The sequence below is a fragment of the Chelon labrosus genome (assembly GCF_963514085.1).
Source record: "Chelon labrosus genome assembly, chromosome: 16".
Lineage (NCBI taxonomy): Eukaryota > Metazoa > Chordata > Actinopteri > Mugiliformes > Mugilidae > Chelon > Chelon labrosus.
The window spans coordinates 6,437,157-6,463,146 of record NC_140349.1 but is presented as its reverse complement, the minus strand read 5'-3'; the positions used below and the strand labels follow the sequence as shown (position 1 = coordinate 6,463,146).

At 41.1% G+C, this 25,990-nt stretch overlaps 4 protein-coding genes across 5 annotated transcripts; all 4 read right to left on the bottom strand.

The window, feature by feature from the left end:
• Positions 1-1,088: 1,088 nt before the first annotated feature.
• Positions 1,089-4,297, bottom strand: LOC311501232 (free fatty acid receptor 3-like). The gene is made up of 2 exons (XM_084562950.1): positions 4,263-4,297; positions 1,089-2,152 (listed from the first exon to the last, which is right to left on the bottom strand). Exon 2 carries the CDS (start codon positions 2,113-2,115, stop codon positions 1,147-1,149), a length of 969 nt encoding a protein of 322 aa, XP_084419076.1. The 5' UTR covers positions 2,116-2,152; positions 4,263-4,297; the 3' UTR covers positions 1,089-1,146.
• Positions 4,298-6,925: 2,628 nt separating this feature from the next.
• On the bottom strand, positions 6,926-7,930 carry LOC311500900 (free fatty acid receptor 3; the record flags this gene model as incomplete). The annotated part of the gene is made up of 1 exon (XM_084562532.1): positions 6,926-7,930. The coding sequence occupies exon 1, from the start codon at positions 7,925-7,927 to the stop codon at positions 6,926-6,928; it is 1,002 nt and encodes a 333-aa protein (XP_084418658.1). The 5' UTR covers positions 7,928-7,930.
• A 1,898-nt stretch (positions 7,931-9,828) lies between these two features.
• Positions 9,829-13,103, bottom strand: tekt2 (tektin 2 (testicular)). Its single transcript, XM_084563920.1, has 9 exons — positions 12,941-13,103; positions 12,474-12,599; positions 12,136-12,341; positions 11,912-12,055; positions 11,712-11,826; positions 10,685-10,792; positions 10,401-10,544; positions 10,228-10,307; positions 9,829-10,117 (listed from the first exon to the last, which is right to left on the bottom strand). The coding sequence occupies exons 1-9, from the start codon at positions 13,094-13,096 to the stop codon at positions 9,913-9,915; spliced, it is 1,284 nt and encodes a 427-aa protein (XP_084420046.1). The 5' UTR covers positions 13,097-13,103; the 3' UTR covers positions 9,829-9,912.
• Positions 13,104-14,348: 1,245 nt separating this feature from the next.
• On the bottom strand, positions 14,349-24,035 carry usf2 (upstream transcription factor 2, c-fos interacting). 2 transcript variants are annotated; one of them, XM_084563944.1, is made up of 11 exons: positions 22,202-24,035; positions 21,515-21,558; positions 21,231-21,346; positions 20,012-20,128; positions 19,256-19,418; positions 19,083-19,170; positions 18,732-18,776; positions 17,470-17,528; positions 17,148-17,251; positions 16,579-16,707; positions 14,349-16,327 (listed from the first exon to the last, which is right to left on the bottom strand). In XM_084563944.1, the coding sequence occupies exons 1-11, from the start codon at positions 22,237-22,239 to the stop codon at positions 16,238-16,240; spliced, it is 993 nt and encodes a 330-aa protein (XP_084420070.1). In that variant the 5' UTR covers positions 22,240-24,035; the 3' UTR covers positions 14,349-16,237. The 2 variants fall into 2 exon arrangements, with proteins under 2 accessions (XP_084420070.1, XP_084420071.1); XM_084563945.1 differs by lacking the exon at positions 18,732-18,776 and having other exon boundaries at positions 22,202-24,034.
• Between the last annotated feature and the right edge of the window lie 1,955 nt (positions 24,036-25,990).

Genomic DNA, 25,990 nt, shown 5'->3' with positions numbered 1-25,990 from the left:
ACTCGTCTCTGATTAAACACTGTCCTCGTTGAGAAAGAAAAAGGATATTTGACCAGGATGGTGTACATGTGTGACCTGGTGGGACGGTTTCCTGCTTCGTTTACACCTAGAGTTCGGAAAGAGTGCAGCTCTATAGTGCATTGGTAGCTAAAAGTCCTGGTTTGAGTCCAGCTAGAAACCATTGTTACATGTTGGCAAAAACACTAAAGAACTCCGTTTATCAACAACTCAAAGTTTTAACTGAACTTGTCACATGCCAGTATTAAACCGTGTTTTTGAGAGTTTCCATTCTTGATATTCTTGATCTGTTCCCTTACCTATAGGCCTCTGGATGACCCAACTACATTAAGTAGTTCCATTTAACATTTTGAAATAATCCCTTTTACTTACATACATTTGCATATTCTTACTTTTTCCATTTCTGATTGGATCTAGCGAAATGGGGTGCCACAGGGCCCTATCCTTGGCCCACTTCTTTTTACTTTCTTCTTAAATAACATCATTCTTCTTACTCAATTTATCATCTTATAAGGCCTGGGCTCTGTTTAGGGTTTGACTTGTCTTTAGTGATACTTCCAAGTATAACTTCTTAATCAAGACTTGTCGGAAAAGTCAGAAAAGTTGCTCTATACTGACTTTAAAAACTTAAATGCACAAAACTTGACAGATCGGCCTATACATGTTTTAAACCTCTATTCCTCCTGGATACTTTAAAAGTTTCTTATCTTAAACAAATATACTAATTACTCTATTTCAGAATAAAGGTCAACTAATCTACTGAATATGAGCAACTCTCTGGGGCTGAACCTCAAAATGAATCCACTGCTGCTTCATTTCATCAACTCGTACAGTATTAGCTGAACTTGTCACATACCAGTATCCGTTTCCATTGTTGATGTAAGGATCTTGGATACCTGAGTTGCCTGTTCCCTCACTTACAGGCCTCTGAACAACCCCGCTATATAAAATATGTACCCTGTTTTAGTGGCTAACATAAAACTTAAAGGCGTACTTAAGAGAGTGAAAGTCTGAATACTGAATACTGAATGTATTCTTATTTATCCATATATCCGAATATCCATATATATGTGTAAATAAAATAACAGTTTTCAAAAGCTCATTTATATGAATAACTACTCAAAACTTTCAAGAAGGAGCTGTTTCCTTGTATTTTTCGGTCTTGGACGATTTCTGCTGAGGACACCTCAGGATGTGCAGCTTGGCCACGATGTTCCTAAAGCAGTGATTCAACATGCTCCGGACGGCCGCCGAGGAGAAGTAGAAGATAAACGGGTCCAGGCAGGCGTTGAAGGTGCTGGAGAGCAGCGCCACGTTCCTCCACTCCTGACTCTCCTGACGGACAAACCCCACCACGTGGGAAGCGTTGTAAGGCCCAAAGCAGACGGCGAATACCATCAGCGTGCCAAGCGCCAGGCCGATGGCTCGCAGCCTCCGCCGCCTGCCAATGTTTGGAAGACGGGACAGGATGAGGATGAAGTTGACGTAGCAGAAGCAGCAGATGAAGAAAGGGATGCAGAAGAGAACGAAAAAGAGCTCCAGGCGGACGGGCAGCACGATCTTGAGCTCGTCCTCTGTGAAGTTCAGGTAGCAGGTGGGTGGAGGCGGCACAGGGATGCTGCCATTGCTGTGGTTGGTGTCATGTCCTCTGCTCCACTGGAAATAGGGCATGATGTAGACAATGCTGAGGTTCAGAGAGGTCACCACCCAGAACATGACGCTGGCGATCACAGCGTAGCGAGGCCGGCGACAGAGGGAATACCTGAGGGGGTAGGCGACGCCAAGGTAACGCTCCACGCTCACAGCTGTGAGCAGCAGGGTGCTGTTGTAGATGGTGACGTAGAACAGAAAACCAGTGAAGGGACAGAGGCCGTAGGGCAGCAGCCACGCCATGTTGTCGTACGCCTCCTTCATTTTAAAAGGCAGGAAAGTCAAGAAAATGAGGTCCGAGATGGTGAGGTTGAGGAGGAGGACGTCTATCGGGGCGGCCCTGCGATACACCTTGCGGCAGAAGGTGCAGAAGGCCAGGATGTTGGCGGGGACCCCCATGAGGAAGGTGAGCATGTAGACGGAAAGCAACAGGTTGCTGTTCAGCATGGCGGCTGCTCAGATCAGGGACACACACTCAAAGACGCTGGATGAAAGAAAATACAAGTCAACAAAAATCTAAATATTCAAGTCTAATTAACACCAATTATTATTACAGAACTAATGCTGCTAGCTTAGCTCAAAACGGCAGTGTCCACAATCAGGTCAACACTGAAAAACCCAACAACTGGCTGGATGGATTGGCTGGAAATTGGTACAGAAATTCATGATCCCCAGAGGATGAATTATACTGACTATTTGTTCACCATATGTGTTTTCCTGTACTTCCTGCTTATGTGGGCCAATGTGGTTTTTAACTGCTTTATCCTCCGCTCCAATAAACCACTCGTCTCTGATTAAACACTGTCCTCGTTGAGAAAGAAAAAGGATATTTGACCAGGATGGTGTACATGTGTGACCTGGTGGGACGGTTTCCTGCTTCGTTAACACCCAGAGGTCAGAAAGAGTGCAGCTCTATAGTGCATTGGTAGCTGAAAGTCCTGGTTTGAGTCCAGCTGGAAGCCATTGTTACATGTCGGCAAAAACACTAAAGAACAATGCAAAGTTAGGAGGGTTACGGGTTCAATTATAGGTCCCACTATATTTAGTACTGATCCTGACTAATGTTTAAATGCTTACTTACATTCATTATATTATATTTTTTAACTTACAGCGAGAGACCCTTATTGACTTTACCGAAATGAGGTACCGCAGGGCTCTATGCTCGGCCCACTCATTTTTCACTAACATGATTATACATCTGACCGACAGTGGGTCTGACTCTCAAACTGAATCCAATACTACTGAAATTCATGATCCCCAGAGGATGAATTATACTGAATATTTGTTCAGCATATGTGTTTTCCTGTTTGCCATCATGAGGCTGCCATCAACAAATATCAGCTTGAATTCGACAGATAGTCACATCCCCCTGAGGCTGAACCATAGTCACATCCAGTACCAGTAAACAAACGCTAATAAACTACACTGTCATTATAACTGCTAGACAAACAACAGAATAGAAATACAGTTTTGCAGGTTCGGAAGCAATACAAACAAAAGCTTTAGCGGCGTGACAACAAAAGCTATAACAGCAATACACAATAAAATCTACAATATATAGAAGTGACATCTTAGCATTGTCGCTGAGGGTAGAGCGTCGAGACGTAGAAGATGGGTTCTAATGAAACCTACGTCAGATCAGATTTATGACTATTTGTAAAAGTGCCATGTTTTCTGTCATGGTTTAGTTTCTTGGGTTTCTGTTTATTGTATTTTGTTAAGTTCTTGGTTTTTCATAGTCATGGTTAGTGTTTAGTTTTTCTGTTCTGTTTCCTGTTTTATTTTGTTAAGTTCTGGATCTCCTGTTTGTGTTACTCCATGTCTTTTTTTCCTTTTGATTCGGTCATTGGTTTCACCTTGTCTTGTTTCTTGATTTGCTTCACCTGTGTCTCGTCATATATAGCCCTGCCTTCCCCTTTGTTCCTTGTCGTGTCATACTGTTTGTCTGCCAAGTGTTCCAGGTCATAGTTTTTTCATGTCTTGTTCTCGCTACAGATTTTGCCACGTTGTAGTGTTTTTGATTTTTGTTTTTTAGTTCTTGGATTTCCTGTCACCTCAGCAGCGCTTTTGGTTTTGTTAGCTGTTTTTGTTAATTTTTCGCCTACTCCTGCCTCTTAAGTCCTGCATTTGTGACCTGACAAAAAGTCTTATATTTTATTTCTTGCACATTCAAACAGTAAAAGGATTGGGTTGCATTTAGGGGTAAAGATACAGAACTTCTGCTTCAAATATCTCTCAGTTTAGATAACACATTATTGTGTTAAAAACTACAAAGTTCACTTGCCAGTTCATGAGGCACACTAGTTACACTAGTATTTTAACATAACAGCCTTGAACTAAATCCTCCTTCATGACTGTTTTTGATGTTCAGTTTATGTTGAAACAGCGTCAGAAAGGTGGTGATTCAACTGGATGATCATTGTGGAGGATAATAGTTTGTGGTTCTGTTTTCTTATCAAGTTCTTTGTTTGCTGTTAGACAGAATAAAACCTCCTGCACCGACAAACCAATATAGAAAAGAACAAGTAGATATTTATACATTTAGTCAATTAAAAGCTGATAAAGAGAAGTCTAATGTATGATGATGAACTCACTTCTGTCAGCCTTGCAGGTCCAGCCTCTCCATCCCTGCGTCCTCTCCTCTCCCGGGGGCTGCAGCTCTCTTCGCCTCCTGTGAAGCAGGACTGTTTGATCAGATCATTACCCTGCACTTAATCTTGTCCCGAATATCTGCTATCTCCACCTCCGATTGCGGAAATTTAATTAGGTTCTGGGCGCGCTCTTTGTTCTCTGTGTTCCCCAAACATCAGCTCCGGGCAACCACTTAGGAGCCGGGGCGTGACGTCGGTGGAAAGGTACTTTTTTGGTGTGAAAGGTCTTGGATGATGTGAGGAGGTGGAGAGGAGAAAAGAGATTTGGATGTGTCTGTGGAGTCCACAAGAGGGCAGGACATGATCTTTACTTTAGTTTGTTTTACTTACCTCTGCTTTTGAAATGAAGTCTGAATGAAAGAAGCTTGATTTGTTGATCTTCTGATGCTCAGCGTCAGGTTAAAACCAGTTCACACTAAAGCGGTTTACACTCAGTTTGGATTCACTTGGATTAGATGTCATGTGCCACGTGTGAACTCAGTTATCCAGGTCATCGTATCTAAATAAAACAAAGCTGAAACAAAGTTAACTGGACTCGATGAGGTTTCTTGAAGACGTTTCATCGTGTTTGGGTGGTGTCCACTTGAAATTCACCTGCTGTCATGTTTCCAACCGTAATAAAGCTACCAGTCGCTCATGTTCTGCTAAAAAACATGAGGCACAGACGTATTTATAACGAATGAGCAATAGCTGCAGATTGATTTACTTGAACAAACCTGCAAACATTTAATATTTGTTCTCCATTTTAACATCTTTTGATTGGATTATCTGCAGGTTTACATGAAAATATGACTTTCTGACGGCACAGGTACATAAATAATAATAAAATAAATAATAAAAAGACATTACCAACAAGGACTTTTCATCCAAGTCTTAATTTCTAAATGACAGGTGACGGGGAGTTAAGGTTTTTATTAGGATTATCTGTCAGGTTGTTGTTGACTAGGATTAATAACGACCTGAAGCCATAATAAAACCACCAGTCGGTTATGTTCTGCTGGATACATGAGGCACAGACACGTTTACAACAGGTGAGCAAACCTCTGCTGAGTCGATCAAACCGGGCGTCACCTGCTTCCCTCTTTTTGAGCAAACATCAGTTTTCTTACAGCGATCAGTCCTCGTCACAACATCTTTAGTTTGAATTATCTTACACGAAAGCAGGACAGAGGTCTGACTAAAGACACGTTGGCTTACCTGTTACAATCAGAATAAGATATATTCCAGAGACTTCTGCTGATTCCTGCGGCTCCTCGGGTCAGCTCATATCTGTCACCTCTCCCACCATCTGCCCGTTTATGCTCTTCTATCTGCTGTGAAATGAGCCCTGTCACCGGTGGAGGCTGAACACTGAAGATTAATGTTTGGACACACGGGAGGACAGTGGACCAGATTATTTAATCTGTAGATTTATAGGGTTTGATGCTCACTCTGCATCGTTTTAGTTTATTTTATTGTTTAATTACTGGTTTACAGTTTGACGCTACCTCAAACTGCCTGACTATCTTTACAAATACTGTAAAATATTCACTAAATATGTCATTATGTAACGTGATCCCCCAATAAAATAATTTATGCATTTGCTTGTTTTTATTTCTAATAAACTATGTATTTTTAATAAATAGCTGGTTTTATTAGCTTGGTATGTGAGGTGTATATCAAATAAAATATTCGTATATCATTTTTTTTACACTTTATTAGTTATTTATTTATTTTTCACACTTCTTGCCCAGATTGTCCTTTTACAATATAAACCCTGCACAATTAACACACTTAATATCACTTTATTTGCATAAAAACACTTAAAATGTTTAGTTTTAACTTTCTTTCCAATCCATGACTTGTCTTATAAACTATTAGCTTTAGTTTTTTTTTAGCATTTTCTACATTTCAGCTTAAGAATAACTCAAAACAAGTCCAAAAATTAGACAAAGAGAACTCAGACAAATGAAACAGAAATATCATACTTGTGTGTTTGTTTATTCAGGAAAAATGAGCCAATATTACATATCTGCATGTTGTTATTCAGGTTATTCAGCGTGTTTTGTCCCGATGCTTAAAAGACAACCCAGACAGTGCACTAGTAAACATCACACTTTATTTTGAAGGTCCCTCCAGAAACCAATCAATCAATCAATCAATCAATCAATGGACAAACATGCAGGATTTAATTTTAGCCCATCACGGCTGAAACTAATAATCTGTTTTGTGCAGATGAAGTCCCACTGAAGCCGAGAAGTCATTCCCTTGTTACAGCTTGAGAGACACCAGAGGGAGCCATTGGTCACCGAGTCACTGTCTTCTTTAAAAAGGAAAATAAAAGACCTCGTGGCATTAGACACAAGACATTCAGTCCATATGTAATCGATTTCGGTGGCTGCTAATAGATCCTCTTTACTGAGAACTCTTCCTATAAATCCCAGAGTGAAAGAGTCACAGGAATAACTGAGTCACTCTTCATCATGCCGACATTTCACGTCTGAGGTCAGACTTAAAAACAGTGTTTTTTCTCAAGAAATATTTTGTCCAAAGGGACAGAATTATTTGCTGGTTCGTCAGGAGCTATGCTGCTGGTGGATTTTCGTTGTGGTTATCTTTCCTTCACCTCACTCCTGACTTTCTTTCGTGACCTCTGCCTTGGCCGGGCTCTTCTCAGACGGGGTCGGTGTTCCTCGAACATCTGCAGCAGCTCTGGTGGAAATACACCGATGCCGAAACCCTTCGCTCCGGCTGAACTGGCTCTGCCGTCCGCACATCCTCCCCAGGACCCCCCTCGACGCGGCCGGCGAAAGCATCAGCATGACCACTGGCTCCAGGAAGACGTTGCAGGAGCTCGTGAGCATGGCGTACTCCCGCCACTCGACATTCGTGTGCCACACAAACCCCACGATGTGAGAGGCATTGTAAGGTGCGTAGCACACCACGAACACAGCCAGCGTGGACAGCGCAACAGCCAGGACCCTCCTCTTCCCCGCCAGGGGCAAATTTGAGCGCCACACCAGGGTGACGCAGCACAGTGTGCAAAATGACGTCACGATCAGAGGCACGAAGAACAAGGCGATGGCCATCTCCAGGCGCAGAGGCAGCAGCACAGCCAGCTGGGATTCAGTGAAATGCTCGTAGCAAGCCGAGACGTTGTCATGGATGGAGACAAAGTTGGCCCCTCCTTCAGCCACCAGGCCGAAGCTGAGGTGCAGCAGCACCAGCACCCACAAGGCAGCACTGATGAAGCAAGAGTTACGCGCCCGTCGGTATCTCTTGTAGATTATCGGGAACGCAATGCTGAGGTAGCGCCCCACGGTCACAATGGTGATGAACAGGCAGCTGCCATACAGCGAGGAGAAGAGGAAGAAGCTGTAAATGGGACACACGGGTCCTGGAAGCCTCCAGTCCCTGAGCAGCGTCTCCAGCGCCTTGACGGGCAGCCAGACTACGAGCGCCAGGTTAGCCACGCACAGGTTGAGGGCGTAGACGACGTTGGGCGTGGTGCCATGTTTGCGAGCCTTGCGTACGTACACGAAGAGGACCAGCAGGTTGGCAGGAAGGCCCAGCAGGAAGGTGAAGGTGTAGACGAAGAGAGCGACGCAGTCCTTGGGAGTCACCTGCATCTCTTCAGTTGAGGCCACTAAAGAGGTCGCACTTCCTCCAGTTCACCATGATAAGGTTAAATCTGAAATCGGCCAAACTCTCCGAGCATCAGAAGACTAAAGCCTCCTTTTCCGAGTTGGTAAGCGAGCTGCCGCAGAGCAAAGTTTCTCCCTACATCATGTGGCGACTCTGAAACAACATCTGAGCCAGGTGGAAGCGAAAAAAAAAAAAAAAAAGAGGCGGTGGCCACGAAGGTGTGGGCACGGCGAGGGCGAGGTGCACACGACATCATGACAGAGCGATGCAGATAAAGAGACGCATCCACTCATGCAGAAGCAGGGGGGGGCATTTAGCCGGCACCAGGCTGCCTTAATTGCCATCTCAGCGGAGGGCAACAGACAGGTAGCATCTGGGCCCTTAAGTGAAATGATTCAGAATAATTCAACCTGTCAGGAAGCGCATGGTCACCCAGTTAAAGCCGAAGCTGTCTAAATGAACTGGAGGGCCGTGCAGGAAAGTCATAAACGAGCTGAAGCTGATGGCGGACGGGAGGGGAGGACGCCTCGGGCTTGTTTGTGGCACTTTCGAACAGCTTTATGGTGAAGAGTGTGTTTTGACAGTGCTTTAGAGGAGGTGGGTGTGTCGCGCGGGAGGAAAATGGAGCAGAAAAATCACGGAGGCTTTTTATTATACCAGGAACCAACTAATGATTTTTTCCAAGAAAGGACCCTGCAGCGGATCAAAACACGGCTACCAGTTGTTTGATCAGTCGATTGATCCAATCCTCAAAACAAATGTGCAGTCTTCGGATATTTTTACTCAAATGTTTGCTTTGAATGAGGATGTATTTACTCTATTATTTAAGTCATTCAGTCTATTTACCTCTCATTTATTCTCTGTTCTCTGTGCTTTGAGCCACTTGATTTCTGGTTTTGAAATGAATCCCTAACATCTCCGTCGTCTAGAGTTATCCTCATGTGGTAGATAAATTACTCAATTACTCAAAACTTCAGCGGATGTTCACACAAGTCCAGAAGGTAGACAAAGAGAACTCAATCAAACAAAGGGAACTGAAATATTACACTTGAAGTGGAGTTGTTTATTCAGGAAAATGAGCCAATATAACATTATCACTGAGGTGCAAACATATAGTGAACCCTTGTTTTCAGTATCTGCTGTGACCTCTTTGTGCAGCAATAACGGCAAATAACTAAAGGAATTTCTGCCCATTCTTTAGTACAGAACCGCTTCAGTTCTGAGATTCAGGTCCTTGCTTCAGGTCTTTCCACAACATTTCTATCAGATTAAGATCAGGACTTTGACTCGCTCTTCTTTAACCGTTCATTAACAGCCAACGACTGACACAAACACACGATTATTTGAAGACATTACTCTGCTGAAGATGAGTCGCGCGTGATTTATTGTCTTAGAAACCCTGTTTACCATACATATCTATATCTATCTATCTATATAACTAAACCAGAGTCAAAGTTCACATCATTATCACCGTCTTTATGCTCCAAACAGCGTCAGTTGAACAAACAATGTGACGAAGCCAAACAAAGCCATTAAAGCAAATGGTCGATAAAAGTAACGACCACACACAGACGTCATCGGTTTGTTTTCGAGGGGGAAAAAAAAGAAATGTATATAACAGGTGTATAACTTGAAGAATAAATGTTTAAATTTCTTGTAAAAAGGTAAACAAGCAGAGATAAGGCGGGTAATTTCACACAGCACGAACAAAGGCAAACACACACAAAGTCTAACAAGGTCAGGAAAATGTTTTTTTGCGAGAGGATGTAGTGGAATAAATAAATAAATTAAAGTTTTCTTCATCTTCAGGTCTAATTAATTAATTTGTGTTAAGCTCAGATACATGTAGGGACAAAACATTTTGGTGTCATTCCCATTTCTTGAAGATGGCAGAAGGATGAAACACATAACTGAATGACTCACCCTTAGCGTTAAATCACTTTCCATCAGAATCATGAATGAAATCTTCCTACTGAGCCAGCAGCTGCAGGTGGCTCCTCCCACTGGAGTTTGTGAGCGGGACCATTAGCGCCGGGGTTTTATCGGAGCAGGAGGGTGAAGCGAGTCGCGTGCGGGTGTTCATGATTCGTTGTTCCAGAGACAGAGCTTCCTGTTTTCTGGAGAGATCCTGCAGCATGCGGGAATGATGCAGCTTCATCTTCTGCAGAGAGTGCCTGAGTGTGGACGAGGTGAATGAAAGAAGCAAGAAGGGATGAAAGTTTTAGATTACACAAAAAATGGATAAGCAATTAGCTTCCTCTTCACAGTAACAACGGGGACTCACTGAGCCTCAGCGAGCTTCTGTTTCAGAGCCATGATCGTTGCCTCCAGCTGCTGGACTTCATTAATGAGTCCATGCTGCACCTGCAAACCAACAAGAAGAAGAATTAGAAAGATTAGTCACATATTTCTACCGCTAATAGCCTTGTTGTACAACTCTATGTGCAATATATGAACCTCGTCTCTGCACAGGTCCATGCCGGGTCTGTTGGTCCTGGTCTCCAGTCTGGTGTGAGCCAGCTTTAAGGAGGCAGTTTTCGCCTGTAGATCTGCATCCAGGCCGTGGATGTCGCTCTCCATTTCCACCATTTCATTCACAGTCTACACACAGATGCAAAATATTCAACTAATAATCACTTGCCCTCCACAAAAAAATAGCTGATTTAAGACTTCTTCTTCTTCTTCCAGTGTATGGAGCCAAACCTGGAGTTAAAAGGATAAATATTCTGAGCTATTCTTACATTTTTTATTTGCCACTCCAGCTCGTCTCTGGCCTGCTCTTCATGGTGATTGCGTTTGCGGAGAGCAAACTCAGTGGCTCTGCTCTGAGTCTCCAACTCATTCTGCAGCTAAGAAATAATAATAATAAAAAAAAACAGAGTAGGAATTAATCAGAAATATGCCATATCATGTGGTTCTTGATATTATCATCAGTTAATCCCTTACGCCCAATAAATCCATTAGCCGGTACAGCACAGGTCATACAATAGGGTGTGTGGTCTCTAAAATATCAGGCTTTGAACCAATAAAAACAACTGTCCAAGAGTATTTTATTAAAAGAGTATTTGTTTGTTACTAATTTGGATATGTTAGTTAAAAAATAAGAATGTAGTACTCACAATTCCCTCTGCTCCATATGGAGGAAATATCAGTATTTTTATGGATTCTATAATGTGCACAATGGTAGAATTTGATGGCTAAATGGCTGGAAGGTTGAAAAATGCCTACATTGCCTCATATAGTGGGACTGATTCCCTTTTAAGAGGTAAAAATCCAGTTGAGAACACTTTGGTTATCCAAATGGCCCAATGCAGAGTCCACCTGGTGCAATTTTACTAAAACTAAGAATATGTGTGCTTTGTGGTATTTCTATAAAGTCTTGGTACCGTTATAGTCAAGGGGTTGCTGAATGAGTTCAGTGGCACCTTTGAGTACAGTACTATCAAGATCTTTTTGACTATCTAAGAAATTCTAGGCAACGATAGATAGAAATGTAAATTCTTTTAGTTTTTCACAAACTAATCAGACAGTCTTACTCTGAACTGAGGTTCTGTAATATTTACAAGGGTTAGGGTAAGGTGAAGCCACAAATTAACTTTTTCAGGTGAAGAAACAATGAAAACACCCCTTACATCTGTATCTGTGGCCAATTTAGTAAATTTACCCGCAATTAGTTTGAATTATTTTACATTTTACATACAACAAAATACTGGAATAATCGTTATTCTGTAAATTTGAGCTAAAAAAAGTCAGTTGCATCATACCCACCTGAGCTCTGGTGAGGCTCATGTCTTCCCTTATTTGCTGAGATAAATGCATGGCTTCATGTGCACGAGCCACATTATACTGACTGAACTGGACCCACTCCTGAGGGGTGGAGGACCTGCAACAAAGACAGAGGTTTTAAAACTGTAAAATACTGTAAAAATATACATTATGTTCCACATGCACCCTCGTACTAAGATTACCCTGATGGTATGCGAGTCGGGTTGGTCTTCAGAGAGATCTGAGGCGACTTTATTGTAAGTGACAAACAGGACATGTCAATATCCAGAGCGTCCATCTTGTTCTGGAGATCGGCGGTCAGCTGGTGCCGAGCCTCCTGCAGAACGCTTTGAAACAAGGCTAGTGGTCAAAAAGGTGTGATTCAAAAATGAATGAATGAATGAATGAAAACTTGTGTGCCCCTCACCACAGCTGCTCAAAGGCCTTGTCCGTGTGCTGCTGCAGGACTTGTTGCACTCTTTCAATCAGCTCCACCTCTTTCTTCAGCTGTTCGTCCACGGGGTCGATGACCAGCTCGTAATCCCGCCGTCCCTCCCTCAGTGTCACACATTCGGTACTGACCTCCAGAGGAACGGCGGTAGCAGCTAGGGCCTGCTCCGTCTGCTCTTTAGACTGCCCCAACACAAACCAAGGCTGAATTTAGTAAGGACAAGACAAACCTACACTTTCAGGTGCATGAAGAGTTTCTTGAACGCATGAAAAAAAATAACTCTAAGATGTATCAAAGATTTTGGAAAAGATCACCAGAGTCAAAGCCTCCATCTCTTCATCCACTTTTTTTGCGCAAGTTTCCAACACTTCCTTCCATCGAGCAACATCCCAAACCCGGTCACTCAGCCTACGAGAGGTGTCGCTCTCGTCCCAGGACGTCTGCAGAGAAGAGGTGCAACATCATGACAAAAGGGAGCAGTTAAAAAATATTAAGTTAACTAAGATGATAGAGTAGGGCTACACCCCAAACACCCCTTAGCTGCTTGTCGGGTTTACTGATACTTGGTACCCCCACCCCCCATCCATTCATCCTCCAATGCTAGCCTTAGACAGTCCCTCTCAACATGTATCCATCCTCTTCTCCCTAGCATTGACTGGGGTTCCTAGTTTCCTCAGCCAGCCATGACCCCATCTGTATCACCTTACACCAAGTACCTTGAATAAGAAGGACATTTTGTTGAAGCTGACCATCACACATCCTGCATCCTGTAAGAACCCACCTTGCAGTTGGTCTCGTTGCGTAGCGACCTCCCTTCCTGCCGGATCACATTTGAAATATGTCGCTCATGTTGAGCCGTGGCGGACAGCTGGCGGTTGTTGCTGTTCCACTCTGACACACTGTGGCGTAGGCCGGGCTTTGCAGGAAATGTAGACATCCTGTTGCTGAATAGACAGAGGTGAATAGTTGAACGTCTGGTATTTAAATTTTTTTTTTTTAGTGTCTCTTAAGTGTATCGATGTCATTCAGTTCAGTGCCATTCAACACCAACAAACATAAGTGCAGAGGAGCTCTTATATCATGCTGCGCAGAAGAGTCATATAAGTCAGACACATTAGAACACAATGAATTAATTTAGATTTAATCGGTAGTTAGTGCTGAAGTGAGACCATGACGAACATAAAACAGGAAATGACAAATTATTGTATTACTGCAAAGAAAAGTCTCCAGTGAGTGAAATATAACATAGGCTTTTATGTTAGCTTATTAGGGGAATCACTATTAGCTTCTAATAATTAATTTTATTATTGACAATTCTTTTTTAATATTGCCACTTTTAATTAAAATTTGGTTTGTAAATAGCCTGTCAAATTTACCCAAAGCCTAAAGTGAAATATCCCCAGTCTTTGTATTGTCCAACCAAAAATAAAATTAAAAACAATAAAATAATTCAGAAGAAAAGACCGTAACATCTATCTGGAACCATGAAAGATTTGGCTTTTTACGTTTGAAAAATGACAATTTTCATTCAACTTTTATAAGTTTCCATTATTATTTCAATTATAATTATTTTATATATTTACAATATTTTATTAGATTTAAGTAACTACAAACTAAAAGTTAGCAAATACTTAAAGTGCAATAAAAAGCAGTGCCCTTCTTATATGTAAATACTCTAAGTACTTAGTAGGTATGTTGTACTTGAGTAAATGTAGGCTATTTGGCAACTTTACATCGCTGTAAAACACCAGGGAAACCTTGAAAGCTTTAACGACAACAACAGAACGTTCGTTTAAACAAATAATTAGTGAAAACTGTGATCTTTTAAACGAATTTAGTTCCTTCAAGTCCTTAAATTCGATATTTACTTCCAAACACTCCACGGTTCTCGTATTAGTTTTGCTGCGAACTATGACGCCGAAACACGAATCATCGCGACAACAAACTTTAAATTACGTTTTTTTTTTACTGTTTGTTATCGAATTTTACTCACCAGAGCTCTAGAATGTTCTGAAAGTCGGCTCGTGCAGGCTTTTTCCCCCGAATTAGGCTTCCTTGGTAACGGCCACTCAGAATCCGTCTCCGGGCAACGAGCCGACACAACCAACGTTCCAAGACTTTTTAATTATTAAAATACGTTTAATCGGTTAACGAGTTGAAGCTAGCTGGGTAGCTTAAGAAAGGGTCAGACTGCGGTGGAGGACGAAGTATTTTTCTTTACTTCCAGTAAGTACAAGTTTTAATATTACTAGTAGTACTTTAGTTAACGTATAAGGCTAATTCTTAGTACTTAACACAAAGTTCTTCCTGTAAAAATACCCCATAACGTTTAAAACTAAACTAAGATAAATTGTACATAAAGTATAAAAAGCAAACGTACCCAAATCAGAAAAATTACCTTTCATATATTGTTATGTACTATCAGTTTGAGCATAGCAGCATTTTACTATTGTAATGTTTATATATTATGCATAGGACAGCAAATAATGGTAATTAATATAAGAACAGCTCAATCTGCAAATTATTTTCTCAAATCAATAGAACATTTCAAGGACAATGCAAAAGGCAGTTTCCTAAAACCCCAAAGTGACACCATCACACACAGTAGCCCATAGCCTGTTAGTGAACCTCTAGTGTTGCAAAATAATTACAAATAAATTAAAGATATTATAATAAAATGCAGAACATCTACAGATTTGAGAAGCCGTAACTGCATGAAAAAAAAAAAAAAACTTTCATCAAAGTAGTTCTTCCGGTCTTCACATCAGGTTTACTGCTGCAAAACAACTTAAAAACCTCTTGTGTAATGAACAACACTCGGGTATAAACACTTCTGTTTAATTGTAGTATCAGAATTAGTCATGCCAGTGGTTATAACTCCATGCTGTGGTGACTTTCAGTGAAGACAAAAGCTGGTTAGTTACATCACCTGCGATCCCCCCTCAGCACAATCCTGACCGTGGCTGTTTGATGAGTCAGCGGCAACGCATCCGAAAGTTTCAAAGTATTCGGGAATATTTCAAAACAAAACAAACAAACAAAAACAAAAAGCCACCTTGCTTGTCCACTAAAATGCAGCAGGACTGGTGGGCCAAAACAAGAGGCCGGCCTCAAACCCAAGACCTCAAATGCCCAAACCTCCATTTCAGTGCCTCAGGGAGCCATTAAGCAGATACACAAACAAACTGTGCTTTAATGCCCGACAGAAACGATTCACATGTTAAAAATAACCTTGGTATTATTTTTTATCTGTACACTGCACCTAATGGGGACACAAATGAGATCTAAACTCTCTATACAAGGACTTCATCGAGTCTGGGAACCACTTGCCAGTGCACTATCCCAATTACCTGAGCTATGTTAACACCTAGATTCTCCCAACAGGCTTCTATTAAGGCCTTGCACTAAAAATAAAAACCTCCATGCTTACACTTTGACCGTCCAAAATGTGTTATAGTTTCTGTAATTTTCCGACAAAAAAAAAAAAATAGCCTGGTGGCTGGAGTGTCGGCACACAAATACAAAAGACAGTGGTGATCATGATCAGAAATATTGTGTATGCTGGGGTAAATGCAGATTTTCTTTCTCACTCTCTGTACACATCTGTTACAGACTAATAAATTAAAATGGGATCTATCATTCATGTCACATTTAGTAGTTTCAAACACAGCAAAAGTCAACAAAAAATGAAGGAGTTTGAATTATGATAAAAAAGGTGAAGTCATTAAAAGTAGGTTGTCGGTGGCAGGATCATAACTTAAAGTATATAGAAGGTTTTGGTGCAAGCGTGATGGTGGTGGTGGTGGTGGTGTGCAGAGGTCGTTTTCCATGAAGCAGAAGAGGTTCAGTTAGCTACACATTTAACGGATTTCAGGGCGTCCAGCCTTTGAAACGCTGCAAGGTGGAGGAGGCATTTTCAGTTTACAGTGTTCGTCTGGAGCCCTGCGCGTGGTTTTGTTGGCCCGTTGTCCAATTTTGGAACAGAAAATCGTCTCTCATTGTCATGTCCTGCCCCGGCATTGTTCAGGTTGGGTGGGAGGACATTGTGTTTGTGACGCTGCGTGTGTCCAGTCCACAATCACTGTGGCGTTGCATCTCCATTGACTTCCACGCCGTGCTGCTGTAGCTGGGCTCGAAGAAGTGCGTTGTCATTCTTTAGTTCCTCAATCTGAGAAAAACGCAAAGCAGATAGAGACACAGATTATTAGACGATGAACAGATTGAAAGGAATGCCACTCACATTCATCCTTGCAGGGTTTGTTACATAACAGTTATGGGGGTAAATTATGCTAAGCTTTTGATGCACACGATGCATGCAAAAAATGAGCGAAGCTTATTGATGGCAGAGTTGGTTGCATGACAGTTTATTAAAAGAAGGACCATAAATGCATTGCATGAATGATAAGACTGTGTGTTAACCTGTTGTCTAAGCAGCTCGTTGTCTATCTCGACTCGCTCCACCTCTTTGTAGCTCTCCTGCAGTCGCTGGTTACTCTGACGTAACTCGCGGATGTAGTCGCAAGCTTTGGAGAGGATGCCTCCTTTACTCTGAGGAACACAGACACGGTCAGACGATGAAAACCCAGATGCGTGTAACGTGACTCATCCTTCATTATCAGTTTTTCCCTCGCTCACTAAACTCTTTACCAAACGCTCCTTCGGCAATAAAAACATTTCATTATCTCTTTCTGTTTAATAGGTGCTGCCTGAGTCCTTGGCTGTGGTTACACCTGGTGTTTCAGTCTGACTCAGCGTCACTTATGCAAGCATGAATTAGGTGAAAAGACAGGATGCACGGCACCACGGTGAGGAGCTGATGGAAGCAAATTTAAAAATGTCACAGACCTGAAGGAGTTGCTTTCAAGTGCAATAACTTCGTGTGACCTTAAAACGCCCCGATCTTCCGTCTCGTCACCGTTCACGCAGTCGTTTAAAATAAAACAGGTTATCGTTAAATATTATGTTAGAAAAGTTATTGTTGTAATCACCGCTGTGCTCACCGCCCCGGTCCTGCTGTCAACGCTGCAGTCAGGGATAATTTTTGACAGCGTGACAATCCAGTTATTAATCTTGTCTCTTCTTCTTCTCTCCACTGCAAAAACACAAAACACAGAGATTCACAGTATATAAATTAGAGAAACAAGGAATAAAACTTTCTTTTTGCCAAACACAAAAAGTCCTTCTCAATCCAATATATCCAACAATCGCTCGTAACAATAATTCAACCCAAACAGTTTGTGGATAGACATTTAAATCTAAATTTCCTGAGCTATAAGAGAAGAAAACTGAATACTAATGCCGACTAGACACCTTCGTTGTGCTGTGCCCTTCGCCTCTCATCCCTCGGCGCCCGTGGACCCTCCACCTTCCTGTAAAGACACAAAAGAAAAACCAAACACTTCACACTGAAACTATAGATTAAAAAAAAAAAATCACTTCCGATAACATTACCATGACTATGAACCACACGAAAAGTCTAATACCTCAGCTAAATCCAAATACCCTGCTGTCAAATATGCATTTTAACAAAGACATCCTGAACTATTTTTTTGTGGGTGAAGCTCTGACATTTGGAGAGAAAGGTGCAGGATCTTTTAAGTCGTCTGAAGGGAGCGCTTTGAATGATCCAGACTCTAAATACAGGAGCTTACTATTGGTCTCATCATGAAGGATGGATACCAAACCTGTAGATATTAACCTCCTGGTTGCTTTGTTCAAATCAGATTTTTTTAAGACGGACTGTCCGCACTTATTTGCAAGTGCTATGGTCTGATTTGTGAGTCCGGGCATCACCAGTTTATAAGGATGGGTTGCTGTGGTAACGTAGAGGTCAGTAAATACAGAGCTCGTGACATTTTTTAAATAGCTTCAAATAGTCTGGTAGCTTTAGGGCTGCAACGACTCGTTGTGGAGATTCAGTTGACACACCGCAGTGAAGAAGCCTCTCCCCCAAAGAGCGGGGAGATAATTTATTTTGGCTGCTGTTCTTCATGTTGTACGCCATTTTTGGTTTGAGCATCTACACTGCAAAAAAACTCAGCTTAAAAAAAATGCGAAACAGGAAAATTTGACTCGCCAAGAGTTTTTAAAACCAAACAAATAGATCTAGCCTCGAAGAACCCACAGATATCTCCAAAGTAGTGGATTTACACTAAAAAAAAAAAGCAGATTTGTATTGAAGCAAGGAAAATATAATAATAATTCTCATTTTAAGCTTTAATCTAGGAATAAAACACTTAATAGTGAGTCAAATGCTCAAAAACTACAAAGTAAGAAGAATTATCTTGGTAGACAAAAAAAAAACACAAGCCTTGATTTAAGATATTTCATCTTAGTTAGTTTTCAGTTTTTACAGTGTAGAGCTTTCATAGACGTCTAATTGGAATCGTGTGATCTGGTGTCCTTTACACTTTATGAAAACAGATTTGATCAAACAGTCTGAACACAGCCTAAAAGCAGCCTGTGGTTTTTATGTGTGTTCCATCACAAGGAGGGCTACCGGTTGATAAGTGAACCACCAAACGTCTGTCTCTACAACACAGGACGGGGGCGTATGTGAAAGTTCTTCTCACCAGTTTGAACTGCCATGCTGCAACATCTCGCTTTCACCAAGGTCTCTGGGGATGGCAGGTAAGTGGGACAGAGTGTGGTTTTCAGATGTTGGGTGTTTTAAACGATGGATATTGATTTTTCTTTTTTTTTTTTTCTTTCTTTCTTCAAATTTAGGTTTTCATTTGTACACATACGAACAACACTAATCATTCCAAGAGGTGAAGGAAGAACATCCAGTCCGATACAGGGGAAAGGTGTGAGAAAATGTTGAGGTGAGAAGTCGGCCAAACACGCGGGAAGAGTTGTGGTGATTTTTTTGGGGGGGTAGGGGGTGGGGATCAAAGTGTGGGGAAGTGTTGTGTTGTACTCACGCAGTGTAGGTTTGTGTGCGCGGCGCGATGGTACGAGGGGTCGTCGTCTGCAGCACCTCAGGAGGGCTCATCATGACGTAAAACTGACCTGGATTAAACCATGTATTTAGTCATATCTCATAACTTTTGATCGTATTTCTCTACCAAATGATAAATGTTGAGAGTCTTCTCACCTCCTGCCTGCGTGATCGTTGGGTCGGCGGTGGCCTGCACCGACACGGCCGTAGCCGTTCCATCGCTAACGGTGGCGGCGGGGAAATAAGCAAAGCGAGTTTCTCCCCCCACGGTTTCCCCGCCAGGACTGCCCCCGTTGCTGAAGGGGTTCTGGATTACAGCCTGCAAAGACGGGAGACGATAAAACTTAAAACACCAGGAATCAGACACAGCATTAACATCTACACCTGGCATTAAAATGCGCCTCCACATGTGCCCCCAGCCCGCTCTTCAAATCCGATCACAGCTTGGTGGTCTGTACGTAAATAAACTCTAGCATCATTTGGGGTGTAGAATATTTTAAAAGCTGCCGTCTCTCATAGAACAGCGCTGTTTTTTTGCGTGTGCATCATGATCTGGACGGACGTTAAGTTATTATTAGGGATTTAGATTTTCTTGTGACTGCACCAAGAAGGTTTATTTTGTGTAAATGTTGAGGTCAGAGGGTGACGTACATCATTTAGAGAACAGATTAACTTGGCACGCTATATGTAGTTGATTTGTACATAGGAGCAAGCTGCAGCAGAGATGGCAGCTTACATGACAACTCCACCCGAGATGAACTTCGATGTTAAATATTCAAGCAATATGAATTATAAATATCACGATGAGATCACATTTTTATTTAAAATGGAAGCGCTCCAACAGGATGTGAGCACTTCCATAACACTGAGGACTGCTGCGAACCGTCTCCACCTTAACTAATGTTTGCTCACCTGTGCCACCGCCTGAGGGGCGCCGGCAAACGCCGCTGTGGAGACGACGCTGACGGCTCCGGTCCCGTCAGCTGCTTCCAACTGATCGTCCGTTACCTGAACCACCCGATAGGTCACCTGCAGACAGAGCGGAGCAGTTTAAGAGCTTTGCGGTTGGTTTTTACTTAAATAGTTTAAAATGAAACTAGATCGTTTTTAAGGAGGACTTCATCTCGATGATCTCATACAGACATAAACATTTTTTTCCAGTCCTTTACGTCATTTACGGTTCGTGCTAAGCCGCCACATGTGAGTAATTGATTATCACGCGCTTGTATCTGTGTCATACGTCTCCTGAAGCGCATTAGTCGTACTTGTAGCGATTCACAAACAGAAAAATCTGTCAGTTTCCTTTGAAGATGCAATGTGAGGTCTTTGGACAAAAACATAATATCAGATGTGCATATGAAAATAACAAGAGACTTGAGAACAGAACTGAAGGCTGTGAACGACGAATGTGGGAGCAGCGGCGGTGTTGACTGCATTATCTTTTCAAACAGAGAGAGATGACAAAGAGAAGAGATAGCTGTGACTATACACTGGCAATATTTTTATGTTCTGTTTGTTTCAATTCCACTTGGGGAAATAAACAAGAGGGTTGCCTCGGCAACCAGAGCTTGGTCGTCCACTAGAGACTAGAAACCGTCAGCTACGACACGACGGACGACACGCGGATCAATTTATACGCAGACGGGGCTTAATACTACTCTTAATATGCTGATGTTACACAGAGGTGGAAGAAGTAATACTACATTACAAGTACAAATCCTGCGATTGATATTTTATTCAAGTAGAAATACAAAAGTAAAAGAATGACTCCTGAATAATTATAGTTGATGCGTTTGTATAAAATGAACTCTGTACTAATTTAACAGCTTTCAATCTCTGTTGTAATAAAACTAATATACTAATATTATATGACTGCTGCCACTGTTAACTATCAGCAGTCAGGAGACTGTATATATTGATGTCTAAGTCCAGGTGGCCTTAGTCCAGTTTAAACATCTCACACACCTGATCACAGGTGAGGTTTGTGCACTTTATTTTTGGAAAGACGTTGGAGTCCAACCAACTCACATCGTTTAAAAGATCATCCACTCCTTCCTGAGCAAACACAAACGACTAACAAGCCAACACCAGGAGGATGTTGTAGCACAGGTGAGAGGTCGCTCATCCTCACCTGTCCTCCATTGTTCTCTGTGCGGAACTGGTACTGCACATTGTGGTCAGTGAACGCAGCCTGCGGGACGCCTGTGATGGTCACTGCGGTGTGCTCGTCGGCCCCCACCGTCTCTCCTGCAACACGCAGACCCGACAACACGTTTCCAGACGGTGACATTAAAAACAAGAACAACAAAGAAAAAAAACTGCCTGTCTCACAAGTTTCTACAATGAGCACTGAAACTCAGATTTGAGCAGATTATTTGTTTCGCTTGTGCGGATGAGAAGACACGAGACTCCCACCTTCCTGTAACTGCACCACCTCTTCGGTTTCCTGTTTGTCGTGACTAAAACAAAAAGACAACAGCACAATGAGTCAATTTCAAGATAAAAGCCAAAACACACGTTTCTCAGAAATAAGATTATTTATCATCAGTGTAAATGGAGGTAAACAGTGCGCCCCCAGGCGGCTACAAGAGGAGGAGATTACTGTAAAATCTAAATACAGAAGTTTTCAACAACTCTCAATGGAAATTTACAACTATTTGAGGACAAAGAGTGAAGTAGAATCGTTTTATTTAGCTGCAAAAAGTGAAACAGAAACTCCACAAATAATATTAATAATCCAGATTTTGATTCTGTGTAATTTGATTTAAGTATTTTAATCCCAACAGAGCTGCATCAGTTACAGCAACAGTACAGTGCAACATGTCAGTCTAAAAATAGACACGAATAGCTTCTGTGCATTTGCTTTCATTGTCTATTAAAACAGTTGTCAAAAAAAAAAAAAGGCGCACAGTTGTTCTGCAGAAAGCATTATTGCGCACAAGCTGTAACCGGAAGACACAACTCAAAAACGGTGAATATTTAAAAGTATCCAGAGCAGGGAGCTTATTAACAGCATTGCGTTGTAGGGAGGAAAAAATATGAGGTTTAGAGGTTTAGGCCGTGCAGCCATAGCTGAGCAGGAAGCGGGCAGCAGCCTCTCACCTCGCCGAGTTGTCCAGACTCTGCTCCAGCATATCCATGAAGGTTTTTGCGGGTGTTCAACGCCGATATTCAACGACACCGATTTACGGAGATGGAAGCGCTGATCACGGGGACAAACACACGGGTCATGTGAGGAAGACAGTCCAGGACACGTGAGGCACCGACCGGGCGAGGAGCTAAAATGGAGGCCGCTGCGGAGCAGGAGGAGCTGTCTGCGTCTGTGCGGAAAACAAAAAAAAAAAAACGAAACACTCCCGAGCGTTTACGCAGCTTCTCGGAGGGAGCGGTGGTTCTCCGAGACCGAGATTAAGATTATTATTGTCTTTTAGATGAACTGCTGGATGCTTGGATTGAAGGTTGTTTCCTTTACACAGATCGTCGGATTTCTTTTTGTCCTTTATTTGTTGCTCTGCGGCGCACAGCTGCTGTTTGTCCGCGCTAAGCTGCGGGCTGCGACATGCGCTCAATAAGATATGGAGTGGACTAGTTCACGATTTAGTACGGAAGAGAAATATGCGCCGTTTTGTGGCTATAATTGTTGTTTTATCTTTGTCAGATTTCAAATATTGTCATCTAGTATTCACGTGACTGCTCGTGTAAATGGTTAAATGTGGATTTTTTTGACATTTTCTCGATTTATTTCTGAACTAAAAGCTTTTTACGCGCAGGTTATTTCACTGGCGTTTTAACACAGTGGGGTTCATTGTTCCTGACAGTCGCTCGGAGCATTATGACACCTCTCTGCCGTTCACCTGCTGCCAATCAGATCCTTTAACGGCACTTTTTTCAGTTTCTTTTGCCCAGGTGACCACGGAGATCCAATACGGGTTTTCCCACAAACCACATGACAGAAACTGTCCTCGTCGTGGCACAAAGAGACACGGAGCTCACACACGCTTCTCACGGTTGACAGTTTCTTGGTATCTCTCACACCTCGTAGCATTTCTGCTTCGAAACCAGAAGACTTTACTCTGTTTAGTGATCGACTGTGGCTTTAGATAGAATACGGAGGGTTTGTGCGTTTGTTGTCTCTAGTCGGTCTTCTTTTCTGTCAAATCCAACCAGTGGGAGGCGGTGCTGCATCTCAACAGACACCACATATCCAGCAGATGATTCATGCAACTGATTTCTGTTCAAGGTTTTCATTAAATGCACAAATGCACACAATAAAATGAACAAAAGTCATGTTAAAAATACACAGATTGTACCAATATGGCTTAAAAAGCACACCAAACAGACATCCGGACACGTTTTACTTATTTTCTTTTATTTTTAACATATTTTGCATGCACAGAATGAACTGCAAGAATCAGTTTTAGGACCGTCTTAGCTTTCCCTTTCCCTTTATCAAGCACCTATTCCCTGAACCGCTCCTATGGCGCCACACATGTGACAGCACCACTGCTCCAAATGTACATACCGCTGTGTGAACAAACAAATGGATTAAATGCAGAGAAAAATATTTTTTTTAATGAAGGTACAATATAGTAAAATGGAAAAACAACAAAACCCATAAACCTACGAAGGCCCTACAGTGCACTAACGATACTCCACAACCCTCCCTGGGGGCCCCTTACATCTACCCCATAAAAGATGTCGCTAGTTTGGACTGTCTGTTTTCAGTGAGTGTAGTTTAGTTTCCTGGGCCATCCCTGAATGATCGCCAACAATTAGTGAGTCACAAACTGTGAGGTATGGGTTTTTATAAGTGGTCGGATTAGCTGATCCTTTGGCCACAGGTGTGTATAAATCCTTAAGATGAAACAATAATCAGTGTTGAATGATTTAATAATGTGTGATTCACCCTAAAATACCTGAACTGTTGCTCATCCAACTCATAATTGAGGGTTTTTAACATCAGCTGTCTCAATAATTTGTTTATTTATTACAAATGAAGTAACATCTGGAAAATAATACAAACAAGCTCATCTATGGTGTGATAGAAATGTGCAGGGAATACATTATGAAACTGAAGTGGCTTCAGGTTTTCCTTTTTCATTTCCCTATTAAGCAGATTTAAGATTTTAATTCCACATGATGTAAGAGAAAATACGATTTAAGACTTAGACTTAGACTTTATTCATCCTCAAGGGAAATGGCTTGGTCACAGTAGCACATAAAAAATGAGCTTGAGAACCACAAGTAAAAATAAAAAATAAAGTAAAAAGCTAGTAAAATAAAATATAAGAAAAAAGTTTGTAAAATAAAATAAAATATAAGTAAAAAGCCAGCAAAATAAAATAAAAGTAAAATAAAATGTAAGTTAAAAAAACTAGTAAAATAAAATAAAATATAAGTAAAAAGCCAGTAAAATGAAATAAAAGTAAAATAAAATGTAAGTTAAAAAAACTAGTAAAATAAAATAAAATATAAGTAAAAAGCCAGTAAAATAAAATAAACGTAAAATAAAATGTAAGTTAAAAAAACTAGTAAAATAAAATATAAGTAAAAAGCCAGTAAAATAAAATAAAAGTAAAATAAAATGTAAGTTAAAAAAACTAGTAAAATAAAATAAAATATAAGTAAAAAGCTAGTAAAACAAAATAAAAATAAAATAGAATATAGATAAAAGTTAGTAAAATAAAATAAAATATAAGTAAAAAGCTAGACAAATAAATTAAAATAAAAATAAAATATAAGTAAAAATCTGGTGAAATACAATAAAATAAAAATAAAATATAAGTAAAAATCTGGTGAAATACAATAAAATAAAAATAAAATATAAGTAAAAAGATAGTGAAATATAATAAAAATAAAATATAAGTAAAAAGCTAGTGAAATATAATAAAAATAAAATATAAATGAAAAGCTAATAAAATAAATTAGCAAAAATGTAAAGAATTTGCATATGATCAAATGTACAACAAATAGACGGATGTAAACATATATTATATACATAGGAAGGATTAATAAGTGCAATAATGTGCATTAATAATTAATAATAACACATTAATAACATGGAGTTTTCTATTACAGAAAGGTTAGTTGTTGTACAGCTGGAAGGTCGCCTTCTTCACTTGCTCCGTGGTCCAGTTCTCATGTCCACAGTGGACATGAGAACTGGACCTTTCATCGTTTGACAAAGGTCAGCATGGACACTCTGACTGGTCTGCAGCTGCACAGCAACATACAAAACAAACTATGATCCACCATGTGTTGTGACTCAGAACCAGCAACAACCTTTTAGCAGTTTGAGTTATATTAACTCTTAACGCAGCCTCCATACATGCACCAGTGATCCTTGTTCATCCATGATCCTATCGCTGGTTCTCCGCTTCCTCGAACCACTTTTAATGAGCTGTAGATCTGGAGATGCTCTCACCCAGTCGTCTATAGCCTTTAAAACCGTCTCAAATTCTTCCACTTGACCATTTTTCCTGCTTCTTATATCAACTTTCAGGACGATATGTTCACTTTTACTTTATATGAGACCACTGAGAGGATTCAAGATGTTTATTATCGTATGTACAGTAAAAGCAGCAGTTTAGACCACACAAGGAAACTCTTACTTTGCAAATTTCTCTTTCTAAAACAATACATAAATAAAAAAGAAAGAAATACTGAACCAACAGACTAAAAAAACAACAAGGTGCAGGAGGAATCAGTCAAATTAAAAGATTAAAACCTTTTGAGTTCTCTGTGCCTTGTGCTGCAGAGTCAGTCATCGGGAGCGGTGGGAAGTGAAGCAGTGTTACATAAACTTTTCAGAAGTCTGATGGCTTGAGGGTAGAAACTGTTGTGAGTCCTCTTGTCCTTCATATCACACTTCTTCTTTGTCTCGTCCCCGAC

What these genes read in the sequence shown, in the direction of transcription:
- LOC311501232 (XM_084562950.1), bottom strand. Translation starts at nt 2,115, where the DNA reads ATGCTGAACAGCAACCTGTTGCTTTCCGTCTACATGCTCACCTTCCTC.
- tekt2 (XM_084563920.1), bottom strand. Translation starts at nt 13,096, where the DNA reads ATGTCTACATTTCCTGCAAAGCCCGGCCTACGCCACAGTGTGTCAGAG. An exon ending in GCAACGAGACCAACTGCAAG is followed by an intron (nt 12,600 to 12,940) that starts GTGGGTTCTTAC and finishes TCTTCTCTGCAG; the next exon opens with ACGTCCTGGGACGAGAGCGA. An exon ending in AAGGCCTTTGAGCAGCTGTG is followed by an intron (nt 12,056 to 12,135) that starts GTGAGGGGCACA and finishes CTTGTTTCAAAG; the next exon opens with CGTTCTGCAGGAGGCTCGGC.
- usf2 (XM_084563944.1), bottom strand. Translation starts at nt 22,239, where the DNA reads ATGGATATGCTGGAGCAGAGTCTGGACAACTCGGCGAG. An exon ending in CAGAGAACAATGGAGGACAG is followed by an intron (nt 20,129 to 21,230) that starts GTGAGGATGAGC and finishes CTCTGTCTGCAG; the next exon opens with GTGACCTATCGGGTGGTTCA. An exon ending in CAGCATGGCAGTTCAAACTG is followed by an intron (nt 17,529 to 18,731) that starts GTGAGAAGAACT and finishes GTGTCTTTACAG; the next exon opens with GAAGGTGGAGGGTCCACGGG.